At 50.4% G+C, this 27,358-nt stretch overlaps 1 protein-coding gene across 1 annotated transcript in view; it reads left to right on the top strand.

Moving 5' to 3' along the window:
- Nucleotides 1–27,358, top strand: part of Adcy5 (adenylate cyclase 5) — a 145,178-nt gene that overhangs the window by 106,572 nt on the left and 11,248 nt on the right. The window contains exons 7-16 of the mRNA XM_026394175.2: nt 35–176; nt 2,238–2,378; nt 6,999–7,021; nt 8,076–8,220; nt 9,450–9,547; nt 12,652–12,739; nt 21,757–21,873; nt 22,287–22,451; nt 25,064–25,239; nt 26,836–26,865. Coding sequence (XP_026249960.1) covers nt 35–176; nt 2,238–2,378; nt 6,999–7,021; nt 8,076–8,220; nt 9,450–9,547; nt 12,652–12,739; nt 21,757–21,873; nt 22,287–22,451; nt 25,064–25,239; nt 26,836–26,865 — 1,125 coding nt within the window. The remainder of the gene's footprint in view (nt 1–34; nt 177–2,237; nt 2,379–6,998; nt 7,022–8,075; nt 8,221–9,449; nt 9,548–12,651; nt 12,740–21,756; nt 21,874–22,286; nt 22,452–25,063; nt 25,240–26,835; nt 26,866–27,358) is intronic.

Below are 27,358 nucleotides of genomic sequence, written 5' to 3'. Positions count from 1 at the left end.
GCCTTCCCCATCCTGATCTCCTCTCCGCCCATAGACGAATCCACATCACCAAGGCCACACTCAACTACCTGAACGGGGACTACGAAGTGGAGCCCGGCTGTGGGGGCGAGCGCAACGCCTACCTCAAGGAGCACAGCATAGAGACTTTCCTCATCCTGCGCTGCACCCAGAAGCGGGTCTGTGGGCCAGGGCTGGGGGCGTGGGCTGAGGGCTCTGTTCCTTTTGGAGAGGAGCATTTTCATGGTCTCTTCTCCTTCATCTCTTGAGCAAAAGTCGTGAATTCCTAATGTAGTTGTGGCTTCTGCATCTTAGAAAAGACGGGAGAGTGAGGAAGGCCTTGCCAAAGATGATGGCAAAGATTTGGTTTGGTTTCTGCTTCTGTTGCAAAAATTCAACGGGCTTCAAATCAGGCAGCAACAGAGCCTCAGAAGGCCGCTGGATGGAGCCCAAGCAGCAAGGATATGTGCACTTACTGTATATCTGCTCTCCACCCGGCCTCTTGTTCCGCCCTCCCCATGGATATGGGCAGCCAGCTCCACTTATATCTATACATGTGTTTCTGGAATCTCTCTTTTCCCTTTTCACTGTCTAGCCTCTTTCTTCTTCCCCTTTGTCTGAGCTCAAACTTGCCAGAATCTAAAACTGAATTATTAGCTGACTTTGGTGTTCTATTTTTAATAGTGACATGTTCCATGTTCTTAATTTTTAAAGCGAATGAAGAGAACATTTTATATTTCTCCCTAAATTAAAATGTCTTTGACTTCTCAGTCCTTCCGTTGAGTTGATCTGTCGGTCAGTGCCCTTTGGTAGAGAAAAGCTTCCCTGTTTCTTTTCCTGAGAAATTAGACCAAACACAAAGTCACTGTGAGGGCAGTTCAGAGAAGAAAGTCTTGGGTGACCGAAGTACTAGGTTTTTAAGAGGAGGTGTGGAAGTTAGGGCAGGTGTCTACCCTCAGGGGGACATCAGAGGGGCATGAACCCCCAGGGCAAGATCCTGTTGCAGGGTCCTTGCAGTGAGTCATATTGATTCCCCTCTGCAGACAGCCAGAAGAGCACTTTGGAGAGAGCTCCTCGTGGCTTAACCTGCACAGTTGTAAACAATTTGCTTGTTCTTTGGCCAGAGTATAAATGAACTGAAATCCTTGTGGACCCTCTTCCCACATCCTTCCTTGGGGTCCCTGGTTCACAGCCCACCTTCCCGCCCTGAGTTCCCTGGGCCTTGGTTCCTCCAATTGACAAGTGGTCCAGAAGAGACTGTTTTTTGGGACAGAGTAACAGAGAGAGAGGGACAGCCCCCCATCCCAGCAGAGTCAGCTGAGGCAGGCTGAGTGCTCCCCAGCACCACCTCCAAGGAAGGAGGGAGTTGGGGGGGTGCCTCAGGCGTCCCCAGTCCTCCACCCCTAGAACCCAATTGGAAGGATAGACGGGTGAACAGACAGATGCTGGGAGAGTGTGGGCCCATAAGTACCTGCCCCGTCTCCTTTTGTGTCTTTGTACAATTGTGTCAGCCCTTGAATCTCCTCATTTCAGTGACCCAGACCTCTGTGGAAGCAGCCTTCTGGGCAACAGTGGCCTGTCCTACTTACTGCCCTCTCTGCTAGAACGTGCCTATTTGGGAGAAGCTGAGTGGAGACTGGAGTCCCAGGTCCCCTCTCCCTCCATCAGCCTCTGGGCACTTTTAGCACCAGCTCTGCCCAGTCCTGAGGCAGTAGGCTGAGAGCCCTGCCCTGCACTGGCCCATGCATCCCAATAGCAGAGTCTGCTGTGATTCTGTAGCTTGCAGGGTGGGAGGCCCAGACTTGTGCCAGCCTGGCTGCCGGGGAGACCAGAGGTGAGGCTTAGCCCCTTCCCCACCTCACCCACCCTCTGAGTGCCCAGAGGCAGTGGGGAGGAGCACAGGCAGCCAGCAGTGGTTCAAGCCTTGGGGAGCTTAGGCAACCCAATGGGAAGGATATGGCATTTGATTTTGAGAGGCACCAGGGTAGAATCTTGTGGCCAGACCTGCAGGGAGAACTCCTTGCCGTTTGCTTTCTCACAAGACCAGGGCTCATCACCTTCTGCCACTCTCCCCTGGGGCCAGCCAGGTGTTGGGAGTTTGGAGGCTCCGGGTTCTTGGCAGACCTCTGGGCTCCAGGGTTGTTCAGAGAGGCAGGTGCGGCTGCCTCAGCCCCTGCCTGGCCAGGTACTGCGTTCCTGTGGCCTTGCCCACAGGCTGATGTATCTGTGTTGCTCTCTAGAAAGAAGAGAAGGCCATGATTGCCAAGATGAACCGCCAGAGAACCAATTCCATCGGGCACAACCCACCACACTGGGGGGCTGAACGCCCATTCTACAACCACCTGGGCGGCAACCAGGTGTCCAAGGAGATGAAGCGGATGGTGAGTAGCTGGCAGAAGGGTGAGCAGGTGACATGGTCCAGGGCCAGGGTTTTCTAGGAGTGTGAGAACTGGCCCAAGACCCTCTGGTTGCCTGGGGGAGTCTGGGGAACGTAAGTGGGCTCACCCCAACTTTGGACAAGGAGCTGGCACACCTAACATCTTGTGGCATGCTGAATACGGCATGGGAACAGAGCTTCAGTGCCCCTTCCTCTCTCCTGGCAGAAACCGCTGGTGTAGGCTGGGAGTGGGCCCTTCCAGCCAGACTCATGATCCTGTCAGGGCCTCTGGCTGGGTCTTGGCACTGTTTGGTGAGGCCCTGGGGAGCTGGGTGGACACTGGCCTTCCAGACTCCCTTCTAGCACCTACTGCATTTCCCAGGCAATTGAAGTCACATCTTTTTTTTTTTTTTTTAATACCAGATATTGAACTGAGGGCCACTCAACCACTAAGTCACATCCCAGCTCTATTTGTATTTTTTAATTTAGAGACAGGGTGTCATTCAGTTGCTTAGCACCTCACATTTTGCTGAGGATGGCTTTAAATCACCATCCTCCTTTCTCAGCCTCTCAAGCCGCTGGGATTAAGGCGTGTGCCACCTCGCCCAGCTTCAAGTCACATCTTTTGAGTCAGTTGCTCAGAAACCATCCCAAGGCTTTCTGGCAAGGGTTGGGTGATGGTCCCTTTGCCCTCTGTGCTGAGAAACACCCCCTTTCCCTCTGACTCCATCCTTCCAGCTGGGTACGTAGGACTGACATCTCCACCTCAGGCACCCTGCCTGCCTCAGGGCACAGACACTCCAGCTATCACTGCGTAAACCAGGGACAGGCTAATTCAGGACACTGCTGGGCTCTGGCAGAAATGACAGGAAGATAGAATTAGGAGTCGGAAGGAGAGGAAGGAGAATGACAGGAAGCCAGGTTAGAGCAGTAGCATTTCTTTGTGCCAAGAGTGTGGCCACCACCTCTCAGGCCCCTGCTCAGTTCAAAGGCACCTCTTGGCCAGGTGGAAGCCACCCTGATGGGGAGGGCTGAGGGGGGTGGTTTTAATGTGTGAATAAGCTGGAGTGGGCTGCTAGCCCAGGCATCCTCCAGTCGGGGTCTGTGGATCAGATGGAGTTTAGATGGAGCTGAAGGAACGAGAGACACACAACATGGGGAGCCAGCAGCCTGAAGGAGGGGACAGGCTGGGCGCCCAGTCACCCCTCCTTTCTAGCCAACAGCAGCAGATGACACAGGTTTCAAGGAAGTGTGCAGGAGGGAAATGATTGGTCAGACCTCCGCCTAACATTCTGTAGGTACATAAGCTGGTTGAGGGACACTGGTGTGACCAGGGAGCATACGGGAGAGGCTTGGTTTCCCCCGGGGCTTTGAACCTGGACATCTGCAGACCTGGTCAATACCACAGGCTCTGGCCACCACTCTCCCTTGCCCCAGCAGCCCTCCACAAAGCGAAGAGCAGGTGGCAACCGTTGTCACCTGAGTCCTGCAGACTGTAGCCACATGACTGGGCTGGTCAGGAAGGGAGGGAGGGGTGAGATGGAGGGGCATTGGAGGTGAAGAGTGGGGAGGAGAGAGGGCGAGGAAGGGGAGGCAGAGAGGTGGAGAGGAAGCAGGGAGCAGCCAGCGAGGAGGACAGGGGCCTGGTGGTAAATCACGTTCTCTGTTTAAAATCCTAGGGAAGTTATTTTTTAGTGACACTTGGTATAAGCTGCATCTTTAGTCATTTCAGTCCTAAAAGAGGCTGTTTGGACTATCAGCACCTGTTTGGCAGACAGATTCATCATTGTTAGGATAAGGAGCCTTGGAAGGATTAGCAGGAAGGGCTGTAACTGGGGAAGGGATTCTGGAGAGAGGAGAATGCTCCTCCCAGTGTGAACTGCTTCACCCAGGAAAGGAAAAGAGGGGAGGCCCGGCCTCCCTGCTGTTTGACTGGGCACAGTGACCCTTGATTATCCATCCCTGCCTGGCCCCATCTCAGTCTGTCCAATGGGAATCTCTAAGCTGGGGACAGAGGCAGTTCCTGCAGCAGCTGAGCAAGCCATGCACTTTTGGAGTTAAACTTGACAGAAATCTTCTGAGAAAGATACGAAAAAGAAGAGCTTTTGCCCTGAATTCCAACGCACAGGGGAGTTTTTTAAAAAGAAATAGCCCACTGAAGGTGGAGGGGTGGGGTCCATGAAACTGCAACAGAGCAGTTAAAAAGTTCTAATTTGGGACTGGCAGTTTGGGTTTTTTTTAATCTTTTTTTTTTTTTTTGGTCGGGTGAGGGGGAAGGAGTACCAGGGATTGAACTCAGGGGCACTCAACCAGTGAGCCACCTCTCCAGCCCTTTATATATTTTATTTAGAGAGAGGGTCTTGCTGAGTTGCTTAGGGCCTTGTTAAGTTGCTGAGGCTGGCTTTGAACTCATGATCCTTCTACCTCAACTTCCCAAGCTGCTGGGATTATAGGTGTGTGCCACCACACCCAGAGGTTTTTTGAAATCTTTATCCAATTTTTCTTGGCTTTTGAATTCTATGAGGAGCTGTGCAGGTCTCTGCCAGGCACGCCTGTCGTAACATCCTCTTAAGATTATTTATTAAACAGAGACTGATGATGGGAAGCCTATGGACTGAGCTTATGTAACCAACCCCAGGAAAGCTCTGTGCTCTCTGAGGGACCAGCAGGCTGGGAGAGGTGAAGTGACTCATATCCTAGCTCCAATGAGCTGGGTGGGGGAGGTGGATTTGCACCCAGTCTGGTGGACTGTGTTTTGATTTTTGTTTTTCTGTGATGTTGGGAATTGAACCCAGGGCCTCACACTTGCTAGACAAGTGTTCTACCACTGAGCCCAGGTCTGTTTTCAGTAACCTCACTGCTGTGGTTTATGGACCAAAAGAATTTCTGCCCTGTAATCAATGCACCACTCAACCAGATGCTAAGCTGTCCAGACCAACATGGCACCGTGTGTGCACCTGGCTCCCACCTCTGCACCGTAGGGAAAAGTGGGTGCCCAACATCTGCCTTAGCAGATGACCTAAGGGACACTGGAGAAAGTCAGAAACATGTTTATTCAAAACACTTTAGTATAACTCATTAGAATAAATTAAACAATAGAAAATTAAATTAAAAGCACTTTAGGATGTTTTTGATCTGTAGAGATGGGCGTATGTATAATAGAGCTCGATTGTTCTTGGTTGCTTAATAAACTTGTTGCCAATCTATGGAAGGATGCTAGAGCATTAGCATCTCATGGCAGTAATCTGTAGGGTGCTCTCCTCTCTGCTGGTCATGCTGTGTTCCAAGGGGTCCTGGGCACTTCAGGGATAGGTTCGTCCTCAGTCAGAGCACCCATTTGAGTGATAGCAAAGTAGGACAGGTCTTGTAGCAAAGAGACAGAGCCTTGGGAGACAACTGACAGGCCCTCCTGGGTTGAGCTAGGAGCAGCTCAGAGCACTGGAAATTGTTGGTCCTTGAATGTGCCCCCCACCCCAGGTGGACCTGCTGAGGCTCAGGGAGTGGTTAGCTGAGGATAGAATAGAAGGCACAGCACCTTGAAGCTGCATGGACGCCATGTCTGTTTCAGCACCTGAAAGCTCATGGAGAACAGCCCCTCTTCTTTCTTTCTTCTTTTTTTTTTTAATAATATCTTTATTTTATTTTTATATAGTGCTGAGGATCGACCCCAGTGTCTCATGCATGGTAGACGGTATGCCTCATGCATGTGGCTCTACTTCTGAGCTACAACCCCAGCCCAGCCCCTCTTCTTATATCTCTAAACCATATCCTTGATGGGATGAAGCAAGATCTGTTTGGATTTTTGGTTCACCCAACATTTGCTGAACTCCCTTTTTGTACAGTAGTGCTCCACACTGGGCCACAGAGACAAGGGGCCATTCCCTGTCTTTGTCCTGGAAGCTCAAGCCTTATCTGGAACTTCAAGTCTGAGGGCTGTTTGTCACCTCCACTGCCTTCTGGATTCTGCTCCTTCCCACTGTAGGGACCCTCCATTCTACCACAGCTGGTTAGACCCTGGCACAGGCTAAATAGGGCTTTGAGTTTGATGATCAGCAAAGACCAGTGCCCATTTCCCACCCCCGGCCCCCTGCAGAAACACAAAACAGCAGCCAAACCCATGCAGGTGTTCCTTACCTCCAGAGTGCCCCCAAAGTCCAGCCTGGCAGAAATACATTGGTTCTCAGATACCAAAACAAATTTTTTGCAGGTATCTGGAGTTGAAATTTTTAAGTGAAGAACCTGTGAATTCCCATGGTTTTTGTGTGCTCTTTGTGCCTTACATGTGTGAGGAGGAGTGGGGGGCGGTATGGAGGCTGGGATAAGGGGAGGAGTCCACGGGGGGTGGGGATCAGGAAGAGCTTAGTCACAGGGACTTTGCAGTGGATGGAATGGCATCAGTGTCCCCAGCATCTAGCATGGACCCATGCCTCAGAAGAACCTCACTGTCACCAACCAGAGGGAGGGAGGGAGGGAAGGGGCAGACTTCTGTGTCCAGTGCTTTGAGAGACCGCAGTGAGCAAGAACTGGCCACCTCCTCACAGGCCCAGCTCACTCCCTGCATGTCCTCCATGCTCTCTGTTCTCACACTTCTCTCTCTCTCCTCTCTTTCTCTCTCCTTTTTTAGGGCTTTGAAGACCCAAAGGACAAGTGAGTAATAAGCCTTTCTTTATTCCTGACACCACCATCTGGGAAATAGCTCCAAATCTGCCTTCCCGTCCGGTTCCCTACACTCATGGAACATGGTCCCACAGCAGTCAGCTGAGAGTGAAAGGAGCCTGCCGTAACAAACAGGTGGTCAGTAGTGGCCCCACACAGGCCAGGCCAGCCCAGGGACCAGCCCACCTGGCAGAGGGCTGGGCCTCAGTGCAGCCTGTTTCATTTCCACTGCACATGTGTGCACACACACGCACACATATATGCACACATACACAGTGCATATATGCGTGTATAGACACACAGGTACATGCGTGTGTGCACATGCTCAGCAGGCTCCGACCACACCCAGCATCCTGAGGGAACGCCTTTCTTGCGCTCCTCTAATTCCCGGTTCTCAGGACTGTCAGAGGTTCCGCTCAAGGACCAGACTTCACTCTGAGAAATAGTTGGGTTTTTTTTAAATATTTATTATTTAGTTGTAATTGGACACAATACCTTTATTTTATTTATTTATTTTTATGTGGTGCTGAGGATCAAACCCAAGGCCTCGCTCTTGCTAGGCAAGTGCCCTACCACTGAGCTACAACCCCAGCCCCAAGAAACTCAGCACTCAAAGACCATGAAGCCTGCTTCACAAGAGGGCCCTGAGTCCAGTTAAAGGGACCAGGCAGACCACAGTCACTGTGAAAGGAGTCCCACCTCCCCATCTCAGCCTTTGTTTCAGGATGGGGAGACAGGTGGAGGATAAAGAGCAGAGGGTGTTGTCTTTAGGGAAAACAACAAAATCTTCTGTAATAATTCCCAGTATTATCACATACTGAGTTATCTCGCCAGCAAGGCCCTCCAGCAGCAGGCCTGAGGGGCAGGCGGCTCCCCTGTGTGTGCATTTGCAAAGAGTAAGGGCTCACCTGGCCTCAGGCCCTGGGTCAAGACTGACCATGGCCACTGCCAGGTCTCTCTGGTTATTCCAGAGGGACTTCAGAGCCAGCCCTCTAAGGGTGCCCCTGATGGTCATTGGGTCTGGTCTGTGCCTCCTGCTCCCCAGGAATGCCCAGGAAAGTGCAAACCCTGAGGATGAAGTGGATGAGTTTCTGGGCCGGGCCATTGACGCCAGGAGCATCGACAGGCTGCGATCTGAGCACGTCCGGAAGTTCCTCTTGACCTTCAGGGAGCCTGATTTAGAGAAGAAGGTATGGCACCTGGGTGGGGTGCAGAGCCAGGACCAGGGAGGCAATAGGACACTTCCTTCCAGCACCAAGGAAGGAGCAGCTTCTTGTCGCCTCAGTTTCCTCATATGTGATACTGTGCTGCCCAGGGAGTTCTAGAGAGACTTCCTTGGTTAGAAGGAATAAATCTTTTTTTTTATATTTATTTTTTAGTTGTAGTTGGACATAATACCTTGATTTATTTATTTTTATGTGGTGCTGAGGATGGAACCCAGGACCTCGCATGTGCTAGGCGAGCGCTCTACCGCTGAGCACTGTCAGCCCCAACCCTAGAAGGAATAAACCTTAATCTTACTGCATCTTGGCTTCCTTATCTAGAAACAGATATTACAGTGAGGAATAAATGAGTTCTCTTTGTGTAAAACACAGAAAATAATAACTGCCGCCTCGAGGCTGTTCACTAAGCATTGGTTGCTGTTGGTATTGCGATTGCTGCTGTCATTTGGCCACACAGCTTGAGGCACACTGGAGCCTCCAGGCCTGAAAGTTGGAAGGGGCAGTCAAGATCCCTGTGCCCCCTCTCCTTGGGCTCTGAATGCAAAAGTCACCCAGTGAAGTAGTTCCAGAGCCACGGCTGGACCCCAGGCCAGGCAGGTCTCTTTGCACCATATTGCAGGGTCTGCCAGGGTTCAGTTCACACGGGCGTGGGTGAACTCTCATCAGCATTAAATGAGGGAAGCTGGTTAGCAGAGAAACACTTTACAACAAAGGGAAGTAAGGGGACCTGACTTATGCATTGCGTGCTCCAGGTGACCGTGCAGCAATGACCTCCATGAGTGCAGCTGGGTGGTGTCATGGAGGAAACTGCATCAGGGAATTGGGAGCTCAGAGTGGCCTTGGGCAAGTCATGGAAGCTCTCCCAGCATGCTCACCTCAGAAGTAGGAATAACAGCAGTCCTGTGCCTGCTTCTGGGGCTGTTGTGAGCATGACCGATGGTGATGCAGATGATGCCCAGGAATTGACAGTTGTGATCATGATGAACTAATGACAGTGACTCAGCCTGCATAAAGATTCTGTTTGATCCAATCCCAAGTCCCTCCCAACTGCCCTCCTCCGGGCACCATCTTGCAGGGATTTGCACTGGTTTCTTGTGATCTGTGTCTGGCTCAGGGTCTCAGATCCTAGGCTCTCTGGGATTGACCTGGCTGGGATGGGACATCCTCCACCTCTCACCCTATGTGTCTCCTCTCAGTACTCCAAGCAGGTAGATGATCGATTTGGTGCCTATGTTGCCTGTGCCTCGCTCGTCTTCCTCTTCATCTGCTTCGTCCAGATCGCCATTGTGCCCCAGTAAGTATCCCCATCCCTCCTGGGCTCCCTCCTCTGGCTGCAGGGTGGGAGAGCTGGTCATTTAGAAGAAGAGAATAGGGAGGCTGGGCTGAACCTCCTCAAGCAGGAGAGGTTGCTCCACCTGACCTTGGTGGACGAGAAAGCCAGGGTGAGTGCTCTCACCTGGGTGGAAGACTTCTCACTGGGCACTGCTTAGCTGCAGGAGAGACCCCTGTCCACCACTTATCATCTCATGCCACTTAGCACATACCTCTGCCACCCGGTTGAATCACCCAAAGTATCTGCCAGGCTGCCTCCTGTGTGAACTTTAGATCTTGGAAAAAAAAACAATACAACTTCAAAAAACAAAGGTTTCTTACTACTGTAGGTATTTCAAAGAGTGGAATAATTCAGGTTCTGAAGTTTTGTCACAAAGAGGCACTGTTGAACTTTTCTGAGGACTATTTGTATCACTGTGAGAGCCTGTGGCTTCTGCAGGAACCACTTTGAAGTAGGTAGTGGGCTTTCAGAAATAAAGTTTAGTAGATTGTCATATAGAGTCATGCCTAGGAGAGAAATGTGTATGCATGCGTGTGTATGTGTATATATACATATGTTCGTGGGTATATATGTGTATGTATACATGTTTTTGCATCTTATGTGTATAAAATCATTCAAACATACAAAAAGTAATATAATCAACACTTATCCCCTAGCTTTGTTAATATTTTTGCAATATTTGTTTCAAAATTTTTTCCTGTTTTTTTTTGGAGGGGGTGGGTACTAGGCATTGAACCCAGGGGTGCTTTACCACTAAACTACATCCCCAGCCCTTTTCTATTTTTTCTTTTGAGATAGTGTCTCACTAAGTTGCTTAGGGTCTCAATAATTTGCTGAGGCTGTCCTTGAACTTGCAATCCTCCTGCTTCATCCTCCTGAGCCACTGGGATTACAGCTGTGCACCACTATGCCTGGCTTTTCCTGATTATCTAAAGTAAATTTATGAACATTTTGCCCCTAAAATCCTCAGTGACCTCCATTTAAAGGACATTTTCTTCCTTAAAGTCAACATCGATTCTCTACTAACCCTGTACTCAGTCCATGTTCCAGTTTTCAAAATTGGACCCCAAAGAGTCTTCTACTCTTATTTTTTTCCAATAGGGATCTACTCAAAATCCCCTGGTTGCAAGTGGCTATATCTTGTAAGACTTGCTTCATCTAAAGAGTCCCCACACCCAACACATTCTATTTTTCATTTTGAAATAATCGTAGTCTTCTGAGAAGTTGCAGAAGTAGTGCAGAGCCTCTGTGTGTCTGTCTCTTACCAGTTTCCCCTACTGTTGACAACTTCCAGAGCCACAGCACAGTGATCAAAAACAAGAAATGCATGCAGGAATGATACTGTTCACTAACCCACAGAGCATGTTCTCATCTTGTCCATCCCCCCAGGGCCCTCTTCCTGTTCCAGCCACCAGGTTGGGATCCCACCCTGCATTTAGTCATCTTATCTCCTTCGTCACTTCCAATCTGATAGTTCAGCCTTTGCCTGTCTTGCATGACCGTGCACTGTTGATGAGTCCTGGACAGTTAGAATGATGCAGTTTGGGTGTGTGTGATGCTCTCCTGATCAGATTGGGGCTGTGTGTTTTGATGAGACTCCCAGGGAGTGACCATGTGTCCTGTCACTCAGTGCATGGTGTCAGGAGGCACGTGATGTCGACATGCCTTTTTACTTAACACCTTTTACTTTTATGACATTTATTGTTGAAAAGGTGCCCCATGCATTTGTATCTACTATGACTCTATCAGGGCACCCCAGGTAACAACCAGATGCTGGTGTGGGCTCCACCTGGTTGTGCAGCTAAACACTCCACGGGCACCAAGGCTGTGCAGGGCTGGTGGAATTGTGGGTCCATATTGGCATAGAACTCCATTTTTCTATATTGAAATGGAGCCACAGATATCAACAAGCAGGTGAGGCCTTCTGTCCCTTAGCTGAGTGCATAATCCTGCCTCTTTGCCATTTTCCTTTCTCTGCAGCGTGGCCTGGGGGCTGGGCCACCCCAGCTCCTGCTCTGTCTGCAGTGGCTTCGTTCCCTCCTCTGGCCATAGCTCTAAGTGGCTAAGGCATTGACAGAGGTTGTCTGTAGCCATCCCTATCTAGGGAAACCTTAAAAGCCACTTTAAAGATTTTTTTCTTCTCCCTGTTCCATTTGTTGAGGTCCACTAAATGATACCGTGTGGACAGGGGTGCTGTCTGAGTCCTCCCTGGGCCTTGCTGCCTATAACCCACCTCCAGGTCACTCTCCTCCCTTGAAGGGCTCCTGGTGGCACAGCAGTGTGTGCTGTCCCTGGCCAGCCCCTGTCCCAGGAGACAATGGAAGGAAAGTGTTTTGCAGCTCATTTGTCTGAGGATTTCCACCGATGGGGGCCTGTGATTTGCCTGGGAAATGAGGGACAGGGACACTTGTGTACTCTTCTTATTGAGCTGGCTGGGAATGGTGGGGGCAGAGGCGGAAACTGAGCAGGATGTGTAGGGGGGGCCTGGCAGTGGGCAGTGGGTAAGGGATAGGGCTTAGGGACTGTCATTTTGAATATATGTATCAGCCTTATTGCTCAGAGTGGCTGGCTGGGCTGCTGATACATGCATTTATATAAACAAAGGCCATTTGTCAAATCCACTCTCAGTCCTTGAGGTTATTTATCAAGCCACCAGTGATGATGTGGAGGGAAGGACCAGGTGATTTTTAAAGTGGTTCTCCCAAGCTAAGTGGGGCACTGTGTGAACAGCTAGGAATACAGTATTGGTCAGGTAGCACCTGGCTTTCCATCCAGCTCTTAATGGGCTGCTGTCCCCCTGCCCTCAGGAAGGGGACATCGGGGGGGCACAGAAGGGAAGAGGCCACACTGTCACAGGCCAGAGCACTTCTCAGGAGTGGGAGGGAAGAGCAGGGGGCTTAGGGGAAATGAAGCAACTTCAGGTTCTCTCTCGGCTTTCAGAGCCTCGGGCTCCGGAGCTGTGCGGACAGGCCCTGGGGACTTGTGGCCTGTGTGCCAGGCAGGCCCCAGGGAGGCTCAGGCCCAGCACCTGGACGTGGCTTCCCCCTCCCCCCTTTCTTTCCCAGCTCCGTGTTCATGCTGAGTTTCTACCTGACCTGTTTCCTGCTGCTGACCTTGGTGGTATTTGTGTCTGTGATCTACTCCTGCGTGAAGGTGAGTCCAGCCGACTCCTGGGCCAACACCTTCTTCTCTCTCCTCCCAGCCACTGCCAGGGGCTATGGCCAAGTCATGTGTTTGGCATGGGGGAGGGACAGTATAGTGCTGACCACCACTCCAGATTGGCATTGGTGGCAAGCTAGGCTGGAGGTGAGCCTCATTCTTATTGGCAGGCTCAGCCCTCGTGAATCTTCACAACAGGAAAATGCTGTCATGGCCACTTCTTGGGATCAGATGGGGTGATGGGAGGGAGGGCACCTCACACAAAGCCTGGCACAGAGCAGTGGTCAGTAAGCACTTGCTAGAAGAGACCTTCCTGGATACATCTGTGACACCACCTTCCGTTGCTGAGTGCTCAGGTTTGCCCTGGGAGGATCTCAGAGATGAGGGATTGGGGTCCATCATGCAGATCAGTGCGTGGCTGTGGAAAGGCTCAGAGTTCCAGACAGCTCACATGGCTAGCTCAGTCAGCAACTCGAGTTCAGGACCTGGAACCTGGCTTCCTTCTTCCATAATTATTTCTTTGGGGCATGTCACATACCCTCTCCAGGCTGTGTCCTTCAGTGGGACTTGACCCCAGGTCATTGTGGTCTGTGCTAGAATCATTCAGGTTCCTGTCTACCAGCCCACGCAGCCTTCCCCTTGATTCTTTACCAGGAGGTCAAGAAGCTCTCTAACAGCAGAGATGCGCCCTCCCCAGGGCCTGCCAGGCCTCTGCTCCACCCTGACATGACACTCACTCGCCCTGACACTAACCAGGAGTAAGCCCTGCCTTCACTTTGCACACTCTGCAGTGAGCTCCATGTTCTCCTGGAGCTCAGCATCTAGAAAGGTAGACTTATTCACATATTCCATGTTCTCCTGGAGGAACTGGATCATTGTCACCTCCAAAGTCCCCTTTCTCTCTCCACCCTCCAAACAGGGTCCTTCATTAGTCTGCTAGCTGCCTAGCCACCTCAAAGTCAAGGCAGTGGTGGACTGATGGTTCAGAACTGGAGGGGACCTTGGGAGACTTCCCTCCAGCAGGTGTGGAGGTGAATGCCCAGAGAGGGGCAGGGCAGCCAGGGTCAGTCAGCACATCTGTGAGAGAAGCCTGGCAAGTGGCTGGCTGTGTCACAGGGGTGACCCTCCACCTCTCTGTCCTCAGTGCTGCAGTCTCCCCTGCCCTGTGCTCAGTCACCTCTTGCTGTCGTCAAGTTCCCCACAGCCTGCTTTCTCTCCAGGGGACAGTTCTACTTTCTTCATCCCATGCCTATAAAAGAATACCACATAGTCACAAAAGGCAAAAGCACCCCAAGTGTCCATCAGCAGGTGAATGGACAGATAATGTGGGGCCTGTAACCACAAAAAGGAATGATGAGCTGTTACATGCTACAACAGGGATGACCTTGAGAACATTACTCTGAGCACAAGATCACATGTTGTATGATTCCACTAATATGACATACCTAGAATAGATAAATTCACGGACACAGCACGTAGATTAGAGGTGACCAGCAGCCAGCAGAAGGGAGAATGGGAACTTATTGCTTACTGGGTGTAGAATTTCTACTAGAAGTGATAAAAGGTTTTTGAAATAGACAATGATGTTTGCACAGTATTGTAAATGTAACCAATGCCACTGAGGCTAAACTGGCAAATTTCATGTTATATATATATTTTTACCACAATAAAAAAAGTCACAGTAACCTTAAAAAAAAAAAAAAAAGCATACCATAGCTAAAGTAGCATCTTAAAGTTTTTGTTCCCAGAATCCTGAAAGGAATATTTCTTTTTAAAATGAAGTTATGAACTGAAACAAAGTCATTTGTTTGTTTAAGATACTTGGCCTATTCAAATCAGAATCAAAGCTATATGTAGCCCATCAATTTTTAATTAGAACCTAAATTTGATCTCTTTCCTCTTTGGTGACCTTGGAAAACCTGAGTCTACCCTGATCCCATTCCCTGTGTGTTCCCTGATTTGCACTTGGCTCTGGGGTGAGAAGGGAGGAGGTCCCTTCCCTGCCTGAGGCTGACTGCTCTGGCCCTTTTGAAGTTAGTACTTTGGTCTAGTGAATTCTTTCTCCCACTGTTCGAGATGGTTTATGGAAATCATCCCTGCTTCCTTTTATACTGTGAAGGTCCCTATTTTGTTCCCAATGCCCAATTAATTCAGTTAGCTTGTTCTCAGTTCCTTTGTTGGGCCCAGTGAATTTTCTGACTGTTCTAAGGAGGCCTCCAGTTCGCCTCCCTCCTGCCCGTCCACAGAAACACTGTCCCCCACACACCTGTTTCCAGGGAGCTACCTTGTCATTCTTATAGCTGGAGGTCTTCATTAAGGAGGGGTTTAGAAAGTGCTCCCTGGTTATCCGGTCTCCAGGCTAGCAGTTGACACATCAAATAGACACTAGCCCCACCCTCACATCCTTGCCACTAGCCCCTGATAGCAGTCTTCTCAGCATTTGTCCACTTCCTCGAAAGCAGAACCCGACCCAAAACGTTGTTTGCTACGTGAACTGCTTTTCCACTTCATTCTTCTTCTTTCCCTCTTGTTAGGAGCTAAACTGTCTGTACATGAAGACATGAAAGGGGCCATTCTCCCTTTCCACTTGTACGCACCAGATTATTAAGCCACCCTTTGTGGGATGCAGGACCAGTCTGTCCCTGAGCGCTATCTCATGCTGAATGCACGAAGGTGGACAGACTAAATGTTTATTGTACCACCTTGTCAGGGATTGACGCAGCTGACCGGGCTGCGGTGTTCAATGTCATGCTGTATTCCCTTTGAAAAATGTTTGCCCTTTGCCAGAATGCAGATATTCTCCATCTTATTTCCACAGTCTCTGAGGATCCGGGGCATGCCGATGAGATGCGTAATTCCTCAGCTACTCCAGGTGCAGGCTCTGCTCATCTGAAACCATACAGTTGTCAGGCACAGTTTCTTTTCGCTGTCTCATTTGCTTTTCCATTTTCCCTGAAAAACTCAAGCTTGCTTCCTTAAGTTGTCCATATTTTGACCTTTTCACAGAGAGATGCATGAAGACAGTATGGACCCAGTCTTCCCTGTGTGGGAGGAGCAAGTCCTTTCTGTAGAAGGTTCTCCCTTCTCCTCACTAGTGCTCTGAGGGGCCTTCCATCTTGGGCCTGTGGAATCTTCTCCTGACCTGGCCTGGTGCAGTTCTCATGCACCCCTGGACTTCTCGGTGAGGTTGATCCCATACCTTGATCTTCACCGTGTTCCCAGGTCCTGTCCTCACTTATCCCACGGTGTGCCTTTGGAACCCTGCTGTCTCTAGGGTGGCTTGGCTAAAGGATCGGAACCTGGAGTCCGTCTTTTCATCGATGCGGTTGTGGAGGGCAAGTTGTATGTCTGCATGAAGGCCCTCTTCCCCTCCCTCCATGTCTGTGCTGACCACAGCCCCAGAACCACCTCTCTGGGAGGAAACGGGGTTAAGTCCTTCCTCACCATCGCCTGTGTCCACAGACTCAGAGAATCTCAGATTGGAAGGGGCCTGAGCAGTAATGGAACCAGGCCACCCACCTGAAGGTGCAATCCCTTAACCTTGCAGGGCATGGGTCAGCCTGTGCTTGCTCACCTCCAGAGACAGTGGGCTCACTCATATCTCCCGAGCGCAGCCCCTTCCCTGTTTGCCCAGCTCCAACAGCACCACTGGTCTTTGTTTAGTTTCTGCCTCATCACCTGTGAAGCAGCCCAGGCCTATACCTACCCAGTGGCAGAGAGGGCAGCTTGTTCCTCTCCCCACACTGTGGTCTGGGACTCATGCTTTCACTGTGGCTCATCACACATCCTTATACAGAAGGTCAGCTTGTCTTTCCAGCAGGACATGGAACCCAGTAGGGGCACTCAGCCACTCAGCCATGATATGTGTGTGTGTGTGTGTGTGTGTGTGTGTGTGTGTGTGATGCTAGTGTTGGAGCCCAGGGCCTCATTCATGCTAGGTAATGCCACATCTCCAGCCTCATAAACCCAGGTAGTTCTTGACCTCAGAGCCCATGATCCTTCTCCTTCAGGACACTGCCTTGGTCAATATGTCCATTCGATTCCTGAAAGGCCAAGTGATGAGACCAATGATGTGCAGCCCTCCACCTGCCTTGTCTGGCCTCTGAGATTTTCATATCTTTTTAGATTTTTCCCAAAGTAAGAACTACTGCCCTTTTGTTAGCTCCTTGTCAAAGAAGCTGTTTTCTTAAACCTCTTACTACCCAATTTTGTCACCTTCTTTCATCTTTGTAATTCACTAGCCCCATATCACAGGGCCCAGCAAGGTCAGTTTTCCTAGGGACACTCAGAGAAGCCAGTGTCTAAATGGTCCCTTACCCCAGTCATGGTTTATTAATTATGTCCCCATTCCCACTGTTCCTGTTGAATAATTTGTACTGATTCTAAACTTACTTTTAAAAATGTGTTTCTTTTTCTGAGCTCCAGTTATGAGCAGGCATTGTGTGGTTTGTACAGATATAATCATCGACTGTAACGATGCAGCCCAAGATCTGATTGCAGCCATGGTGATCCCTATGAAGAGGCTCTGTCCACCAAAGGATCTTAAGATGCACATTGGGGTTAGCAAATTTGGATTTGGGATTCACATACAGATGAACCTTCCAATTACAGATGAGAGTTTGTGAACCAGTGCTGGGACAGGATGCCTCATCTTCTCTAGGCTTCAGCCCTTGGGTTCCTGATGATCTAGGGCAGGTCTTTTTGCAGGGCACCAAGGGAAGTTGGTGTGCAGCAAGCCAAGGCATGAAGACTCAGCCATTCATGAGCTGCTCCCTGAATCCTCAGTAAGGCCTGAACCCAGGGGTGCTCTACCTCTGAACCACATTCCCCATCCTTTTTATTGTTTACTTGGAGACCGGATCTTGTCTAGGCCAACTTTGAACTTGGAACCCTCCTCCTCAGCCCTCTGAGTCACTGAGATTACAGGCATGGGCCACGGGGTCCATCTTAGCTGCTTTTTAAAAAACAGCCTGTAGTCCTGGCTTCTGGATGCCTTTATGGGGCCCTTGGTCCCACTTTTACCTGGAATCAGGTGTACCTGTCCTCTTCCCCAACCACTTTTTATCAAGAAAGTTCTGGCATTTACTAACAACCTTCACTTAAGTCATCCATTACACCTGTGATGTGAATCATGAAGGAAGCCAGAGGTGACCAGAACTGAAACGGTTTAAGCAACACGGGATGGGGGTGGGGTGGGAAATGAAATGGCAACATTTTAAGCAACCAAAGATTGGAAACAATCTGTCATTCCATTTCAGAGTAAGATGTTCACCTAGTGCCAAAACACTTTCTCCATCTCCTGGAATTCCCTTAATGGAAAACAAGAACTTTCTGTTAGGCAACATAGGTTTCGAAAATTCAAATACTGGTCTGGGGATGTGGCTCAGTGGTAGAGGCCCTGGGATCATCCCCAGCACCATCTCCACACACACACACACACACACACACAAAAAAAAGCAAACATTTACTTACTTTTCTTACAGAATATTTTCAAATGTACCACTTCACTGACTCTTCATAACCACTCTGGGAGATAAATATTGCCTCTTACTGATAAGGAAACTGAGGCTCAGAGCAATTCATAATGTCCTCAGGACCACACAGCTAGGTAGGGGCTCTTCCTCTTATTTCCCATCCCCTTCCCCCTTGAAGTCCCCTTTCTCTATTCCATTTTTCTCCTTTCTATTTTAATGAGATTCCCCCGTTTTTTAATTCCTTATTTCTCTCTAGATTCCACATATGAGAGAGAACATTCAACCCTTGACTTTATGAGTTTTAGCTTATTTCACTCAATATGATGTTCTACAGTACTGTCCACTTACTGACAAATGTCATAATTTCATTTTCTTTATGGCTGAGTAGAACTCCTTTGTGTATATGGACTACATTTTCTTTATCCAGTCCTCTATTGAGGGGCACCTAGACTGGTTCCATAATTTGGCTATTGTGACTTGTGCTGCTATAAGCATTGAGGTGGCTTTATCCTTACAGCAAGCTGATTTTAGTTCTTTTGGAGTGGGATAGCTGGGTCATGTGGTGGGTTCATTCCCAATCTTTTGAGGAATCTTGATAGTGCCTCCCAGAGTGGGTGTACCAATATGAGCAGGATTTTTTTTTTAAAATAAAAGCTTTCTTGAGATATAAATTCACATATCATAAAATTCACCTTTGTAAAGTTGGTAAGCTTGTGATTCACTAATTTTTGGTATATTCACAAAGTTGTACAACTGTTGCCACTAATTCCAGAAGTGTGATCATCCCAAAGAGAACCCATACTCATCAGTAGTCTTTCCTTGTTCCCTGCTCACTACAGCCCATGACAACAACTAATCTACTCTCTGTGTCTATGAATTTGCCTGTTCTTCACATCTCATATAAGTGGAATCACATGACCTTTTGAGACAGGCTTCTTTCACTTAGCATAATAATTTCAAGGAGGTTTGTCCATATTCTACTATGTAATGGCACTTCATTTCTTTTTATGGCTCAATAATATTCTGTTGTGTGGCTATATCACCTTTGGGATCTCTATCAATTAATGGACATATGAGTATTTTCCATTTTCAGGCTATTATGAATTATGCTTCTATAAACATAGGTGTACAAATATTTCTGCATGTCTCTGTCCTCAGTTATTTGGGCTATGTGGGGTCTTATTATAATTCTATCTTTAATATTTTAAGAAACCATCATACTGCCTTCCACAGCAGCTGCTTTATTTTACATCCCCACCAGCAATGCCCAAAGGTTCCAATTTCTCCACATCCTAGGCAGTGTTTGTTTTTCACTTTCTTGCTGTTATTTTGTTTCACAATTTTTAAATTTTGGTGAAGTTCAGTTTATCTATTTTATTTTTTTTTCCCTTGTGTTTCTGATGCCATCTCCAAGAAAGCATTGCCTTATCCAAAGTTAGTGTCTACCTGCATACTTTCTTCTGAGAATTTTATAGTGTTAGTACTTATATTTAGCCATCTGGTCCATTTTAAGTTAATTTATGTATATGGTGTGAGGTAGGGACCCAACTTCATTATTTTGCACATGAATATCCATTTGACCCAGCAACATTGGTCAAAAGGACTGTTCCTCAGTGAATTGTCTTGGCACTTTCATCAAAATCAATTGGCCATAAACATAAGAGTTGATTTCTGGACTCTCACTGTGTGTGATTTATCTCTATGTGTATTAGGCAGGACTTCAATCCAAACTTATGCTCTGCACATTATACCTATTTTTCCTTCTGCCCCATAAGAGGGTTCAGTCAGAATTTGTCCTGAATCATCCCAGAGGAAGTGTTTTTCCAGAACAATGTCACAGGCTCAATGGTCTCTGAAAATGCTGGACAGCTGCATTGCAAGGGAGTTGGAGGCCAAGGTCTTCATCTCAGCCAATAGCCACCAGTCTTCTAGACCTCTGCTACAGCACTTCCTGTGATCTGCCCTTCCTGTGGTCCCCTCTTTCCCTCTGCTGACTTGGAAGTGACCTTGCTGGAAGAAGAGAATCCCAAGACCAGGGGTGAGCAGGACCCTTCTCTATCAGGAACTCTGAAGGGTCTGAGGTCTGATTGTCCCCTACACATAAGCTGATAAGTTAGCTTGTTAGTGTTTCATGGATGCTTGCAGAAGACATGAGACTCCTAAGTCAGAGATAAAAGACTATTATTCCTGGCCCAGACAACAGCGTGGGCATCAGCACATTTGTATTAGCTCCCTTTACCCTGAGGTCCCAGGTGACGATGTGAAGGATCCACGTGGATGCTGTACCTGTAGATGGGTTGGCTTATGGTGGAGGAACATCCCATCCATGTCCCAGCACTTTTTGAGCTAGCAGCAAACACTGTAGCACACACAGTCAGTGCCCCTTACCACCTCACTGTTGGGAGTGAGCATCGACATGGTGGTCATGCTATGGATCCTTGACCTACTTAGTCATCAGTTTGACCAACTATATAGGAACTCTCAGTGTCAGGAGAGGGATGGGCCAGGTGGTCTGGCACACTGAGCAAGTATGTGCAGGGGTGATCAGGGTCAAGACGTTTGCCTGCTTCACTTACCACAAAATTTAGGGTGTGCCTACAAATGGGAGTCTTCAGAGAAGAGTTGTGGCTTGCTTAGGGCCACACAGGAAAAGCCACATCTGGAACCCAGGCTTCCCACCTCCTGGCCGGGTGCTTTTCCCACCACTCTCTGTCCTTGGAGGTTTCTTAGGACATCTGGAATGTTGGCAGCAGACAGGACTCACCAAGAAGAAGCGACGCAGGCAGCAGTAGAGGAGCCCGAGTCCACAGCTCTGTTCTCTGTCAACCTCTTAGCGTAGGTTGCGTGGCAGGAGGGTGTGGTCTGCGAGACCAAGAGTGTCAGATTTGGTGGCAGAAATGAGACTTTGGAGGCTGATGATTTAATCACCGTAGCTGCAGTGGGTCTGTGAATGGACTAGGGTTTGTCTAGTTGAAGAACATATAGGAAGGGGTGGGTGAGGGGAAGGTGGGTCTGTGAAGTTTCTTGCTGAAGAAAAACTTCAGGGTCCAGGCCCCGCCCTCTTGTTCCTGGGCTGCTTTGCCGCTTCTCACAGGCCCAGCCTCTTCCTCCAGACACCAGATCCCTGCTTCTTCCAAGAAGCCTTCCCAAGCCTCCCTAGGGAAGTCAGGGCCCTCCCTGCGTGCTCCCCTGCCACCCACCGCCCCTGACTGTAACTCCCCGAGGTCCAGAACTCGCTCTCTGGGTAAATGGCCTTTGCCGGCCCTCCTTGTTGGGTCAAGATGGTGTCACTTCTTTCATCCAGCCTCTCACCCGTGGGCTTCTCGGGCACACTCGCTCCTGGCCAGCTCAGAGTCTGTGCTGCTGTTGGCCTGGAAGCAGGGGGCAGTGGCGTGAGGCTGGAGCCTTGCAGGCCGGGAGGGGTTCAGAAAGGCTGGGGAGAGCTACACTGGAAACAGGAGCGGGTCCGGGGTCTCCTGCACGGCCGGCCATGGTCAGGGTCCTCGCTGACCGCTCTTCTGTCTCTCCCCCGCCCAGCTCTTCCCCGCCCCGCTGCAGATCCTCTCCAGGAAGATCGTGCGGTCCAAGATGAACAGCACCCTGGTTGGTGTGTTCACCATCATCCTGGTGTTCCTCTCGGCTTTTGTCAACCTGGTGGGTGGCTCCACGTCCTCCCAGTGCCTCCCCAGCCCCGTGGGGTCAAACCCAGTGCAGCCCTGTGCCCAACAGCATGGCCTGGGAAAACCCTATTCCTGTCTCACTCCAGGTCTGGGATCAGATTTGGCTCTTAAATTAGCCCCCATGCGGGCTTTTAGTTCCTTGCTTTCAAGGTGGAAGAGCACAGAGAATGTCCCCAAGGCAGACTTAGGGCACCACCTCAGGAAGGCATACTGGCCACGCCCTCCTACCCAAGGAGCTGGACAGACCTGTCAGGTCCACCCGCGGCCTCTGAGAGGATGGCTCCCGCTATGTCCCCAGTCCGAGGGAGGCTGTGACTGAGACAGAGGGTGGAGGGTGCCCTTGGCCCTGGGGGCTGACCGCCCCTCACTGCCCTGTGCCCCGCCCAGTTCATGTGTAACTCCAAGGACCTGGTGGGCTGCCTGGCGGAGGAGCACAACATCAGTGTGAGCCAGGTCAACGCGTGCCATGTGCTGGAGTCAGCCTTCAACTACAGCCTGGGCGATGAGCAGGGCTTCTGCGGCAGCCACTGGCCCAACTGCAACTTTCCCGAGGTACTTGGCTGGGTACTGGGCCTACATAGCTGGGCAGAGAGCAGATGCAGCTGCTCCTGCCCTACCCCACTCTGCTCCTGGGGAAGCCCTGGACAGTCTGAGGAAAGGTCAGGGCCCTCCAGCTCACTGCCATTCTGGAGACTGCCTTCCCTCAGTGTCATCAACACCATGTGCCCAACACTGGTGAACAAGTGCAGCCTCCTCACTACAGCTGCAGCCAAACTAACGGACCTTTTGTTCATAACATACTTACCATGGGCTAGGTGCTGTGTTAGGTGCTTTACATACATCTACTCAGTAAATCCTCCCAGCCCTATGACTTAGGTACTATATTAGCTCTTTTGTAGATATGAAAAACCCAATGCACAGGGAAGTTAAGTTACTTGCCCAAGACTACACAGTGAGTAGGCAGTAGAGTCAAAGCTCTCATACAAGTTGTCTGATGCTAGAGTTCATGCTCCTGAGAATAAAATTTTCTGGAGCCTCTGCCTGTGGGGCAGACCTGACCCTTCCTCAAAAGAGCCTACCTGATCCCCTAGCTGGAGGGTAAGTGAACTTTGAGAGGAGCAAAGAGAACCCAATCCCAAGCCACTACCATAAACCACTCGTTCAGAGCGTGCAACAGCGGTTTTCAGTGTATTCACAAATATGGGTGTAGCCATCCTCCTTGAGAACACTTTCACCACTCCCAAGAGAAATTTTGTACTTATAGGCATCTGGATTTAGAAAGTATCACCAGGAATCTTACTGAGAGGATGGCATGTGCTGAGCACCGGGGCGCACGAGGGGCTCTGGTCGCGTTGCTGCGCTTCTCTGCAAGCACTTTGCCCCAAGCAGCAGGGCCAGGCTTCCTGCCTGTCTGGAAGCGTTTGTTCTATGCAGTGGCTGTGGCCACCTCCCAACTCCCTGCAGGGCACTCACAGGAAACCTGTAAGTCAGTGACAGAGATCTTGCTTTCCTGCTTTCATCCAATTCCCAAAGGGCCCAGAACTGCAGCAGAGGGGCACAGGGGCTGTCACAGTGCTGGCCTCCTTCCCCAGCCCTGAAAAGGAGCTGGGCCACCTCCTTGTTGGACTGTTGAGTCAAGGAAAGCCCAGTGAGGAGCAGGGCTCAGCTGATGGCCACCCAGACAGGCTCTTCTTCCTGTCCTGGACCCGAGACCAGCTCTCCCTCCCCTCTGCGGCCACGCTGGGCAGTCAGCCAGGCCTCCCCTCCCGGGCTCCATTCCCTCTCACGTCTGGCTGGGAGCCCAGGGAAGCAGTGTTTGTGCTTCCTGAGGAGCAGAGGCTGCATTGGCCTGTTTGCCACTAGGTGGTCAGAGAAGCTGGGAATGGGGTAGGGGACGCATTGGTGTCCCAGCTCCTCCTCGTTGGAGATGGTCGGTCCCAGCCGTCTCTAGCCTGCTCTGTTTCAGGCTTGTGGCCCACACCTCACCAGTGTTCCTGGGTCAGTCAGCCACTCCTCACAGGCCCTTGGGTTGGTAGTGGGGCTGCATTAAGCCTTGGCCTCCTGGTACCCAGGACCCGGCTTCTGAATGGGAGTCCAGGCTGGCTGGAGAGGGCCTCTTTTTCCTCCCCCCAAGATGGAATGCTAGGCCTGATTATCGGGACTTGTTCTCCTACTGTCTCCTCTGCCCAGTTCTTGGCGGTGCCTTGAGGCTACCCTGTCCCAGCTTATCACCAAAGGACCCTCAGCAGTGCCTCATTTAGCTCCTGAAAGCCTGGGGAGGCAGAGGGCCCAGCCTGGGCTACCCCCACTGCCAGCCACCCCCATTCGGCCCCCAGCCCAAGGCAGAGGCAGTGTGGAAATAGGAAGAGTCTGGAAGCCTGACTCAGAAATAATAGTGCTAAATTTAAAAGAAAGAACAGGATAGTAGATGCTGACATGGCTAGGAGTAACATCCCGGGACCACAGGAGGAGGGGGCTGCTGAGATCAGCTGGTTTGCCCCTCGGTTGTTTAAGAAGGAAATCAGCTTAAAGACAAGGAGGGACTTCAGCAGGATAAATAGTACAGGGAGCCATGCCTCCTCCCAAGTCATTAGGGCCAATATATTTTAGACTACAAAAATTTTCAGATTTAAAAAGGCTGCCTCATGTGACCAGGAGCCTGGGGTAAACCCTGATGGTGAAACACAGCCATACTTCAGCGGCCAAGCGTGCCAACAGTCACAGGAAGCTGGATGCCGATGGTGATTGGCAGCGCATCAGTTAGGTTGGGTTTGGCCGGCAAATCAGGCAGTTCAGGTGTTGCCCTCCAGGTTGTGAGACACTTCCCTTTTTCCTGTGGATTTCAGAGCTGCAGGGAACCTGTGCTCCTCACAGTTATCGAAGGTCCCAGACATAGCCCCCACAGGCTTCCTCTCACCAGACACAGGGAGCCCTAGTTGGGGAAACTGAGGCTTAGAGGGGTTGATTTCATGGTCCAAGGTGCACAGCCAGTCCGTGGTGGATCAGGGATGAGCCCAGGCGAGCCTGAGCCTGGAGCCGGGCGCTAACACTTTACTGGGCCCTGGGCAGGTGGGCAGAAGCCTTCCCCAACGTTGCTCAGGCTGGATGAGGAGGGGCGGGGCGGGGCGGGGCCGCGAGCTGACGATGCCCGCCCTCTCTCGCAGTACTTCACCTACAGCGTGCTGCTCAGCCTGCTGGCCTGCTCCGTGTTCCTGCAGATCAGCTGCATCGGCAAGCTGGCGCTCATGCTGTCCATCGAGCTCATCTATGTGCTCATCGTCGAGGTGCCCGGTGTCACACTCTTTGACAATGCCGACCTGCTGGTCACCGCCAACGCCATGTATGTGGCACCTCATTCACCGCCCACCGTGTTCGGGCCCCCTCAGGGAGGCAGGAAGTGCAGAAGGCTGGGGTCTGGCACCGCAGGGACACTGCGAGGAGAGTATCTAGCTCCTGAGCACTGCTGGGTCAGGCTGTCTGGCCCACGGTCCGCCTGGTCATCCAGTGACAGTTGTCAGTTTTCCAAGGGAGACGACTCCATGAAGGGAAAGGCCTCTGGCTTTGGGTGGAACTGAGTTTGGACCTCAGCAGCAGATACACATTGGGTTATGTTCCTGAAATACTTTTTTTCCCCAGTAAAATGGGAATGATACTCATAGTAGCAAAATATCTACAAAGTGCCTGGTATGTACTATGCTTTTCTTCCCATAACCAGCTCTGAACACACACCAAGTAGTGTGAAAAAATGGGACGAGTCTGTGTCTCTTGAGGAAACGCAGCACACTGCACTTTCTCTAAGAGGAAGGGGTCCAGCCACATCCATCCATCTGCTCGCTCATTTGTTCATTCAGAAATGTGTATTGAGGGCCTACCGGCTGCAGGCACTGAGCCAGGCAGTGGAGGTACAATTAGGATAGGACCAAGAACCCCACAGAAGTGCCCCTTCTTGTGAAAGAAGACCCCTGAGAAAAAGAAATTGTAGTGAAGAATCTAAGTCAGATTCCAGCAAGAACTTCCCTGTGGTTGTGTGTGGGGCTATGGGCAGATGACAGCAAGATGCTATGCCTTCAGGAACCGGGCAGGCTGCAAGCCCCCGGGGAGAGAGGGAGCCAGATCCTTTCTACCCTGGGGTCAGGACTAGAGCTGGCTCTTTTGGCTGCTTTGTTTCCTGCTCTTCCACTCCCAGCCTTTCCTCTCCCACTGCTGAGGTTGACAGCAGAGACTGGAGATCATTGCTCTGTTGGGAGACCCTCATTTGGCTCTAGGGCAGCTCTATTCAATAGACAAATAAAGCAAACCACAAATGTAATTTAAAATTTTCTAGTAGCTGTATGAAAAAAAAGCAAAAGATACAATTTAAGAGCACTTTATTTAGCCAATAAACTCAAAATATGGTCATTTTAACATATCATCAATTAAAAAGTATTAGAGAAATACTTTACCTTCCTTTCCACGCTATTCACAACCTGGTTATATTTTCACTCACAGTACAGTTTAACTTGTGCTAGTCCTATTTCAAGGCTCAGTAGACACAGTGGCCAGCAGCTGCCACACGGAACAGTACAGGTATAGGATTCCACCCCCCAGCTCCCTCCGGATGTCAGCCCAGGGCTGGGGCAGACAGGTGGACAGGTGTATCCAGGTGGATAGGCAGGGTGGGGGAGGACAGGCAGGGTAAGAGCTGGTGATTTGTGATCACAGTGACCAGATGCTGGTTGGGGCTGGCCTTTGCATAAGCCTCCCAGCTGGAATGCCCCTGGGTGCTGGGGTAGGGACAAAGGAGCAGCAGAGCAGGACTGGGGGACAGAGATTGGCACTGGGCAGAAGAGCATGGCGTGGGGGAAGGCAGCAGGGTGGGCCATAGGAGGACAGGACTGGAGGCTGCCTTACACCAAAAAAAAAGATCTGAACTGTCTCCCCATACTTCCCTTCGCAGAGACTTGAGCAACAACGGGACCTCCCAGTGGTGAGTTAACGCCCCACTTTGACAGGCCCTCCGTGCCCTTGGCACAGAGCTGCAGAGAAGGCAACTCAGACCCAGGTGGGAGGGGCCTTGGCAACAAGTTGGGTGGTAGAGGAGGCTGGAGTGAGCAGGGAGGCCCCGGTGGGGAGCAAGCAGCCCAGGTGGGATAGACACTTCTTTACTACATTCTGGTGACCAATAGCCTTAGTAGCCAGGGTTATCAGGGCCTCAGGCCTCATTTTAAAGCATCTAGCCTCAGGCTTTCCCCCAGGAGCAGGAACTGGGCCTGCTTCCCTCTATGCAGAGCCAAGGCTCCGAGCTGCTGGAGGGAGGCTCTGGGCAGTATTAGGCCTCTGGCTCTGCACCGGTGCAAGGAGCAGTGTTTGGAATGGCAGCTTTTGTTTGGTATCTTTGTCAATGTTAACAGAAATATAATTAGAAACAATAGCCACCAGTTTGCCGATTCCCAGTGTGTCGGGTGCTGCACTGAGCACCT

Source organism: Urocitellus parryii, chromosome 2 (genome assembly GCF_045843805.1).
Source record: "Urocitellus parryii isolate mUroPar1 chromosome 2, mUroPar1.hap1, whole genome shotgun sequence".
In the NCBI taxonomy this organism is placed as follows: Eukaryota; Metazoa; Chordata; class Mammalia; order Rodentia; family Sciuridae; genus Urocitellus; species Urocitellus parryii.
Note: the sequence above shows the minus strand (reverse complement) of the source record. Positions and strands in the feature narration are given on the sequence as shown.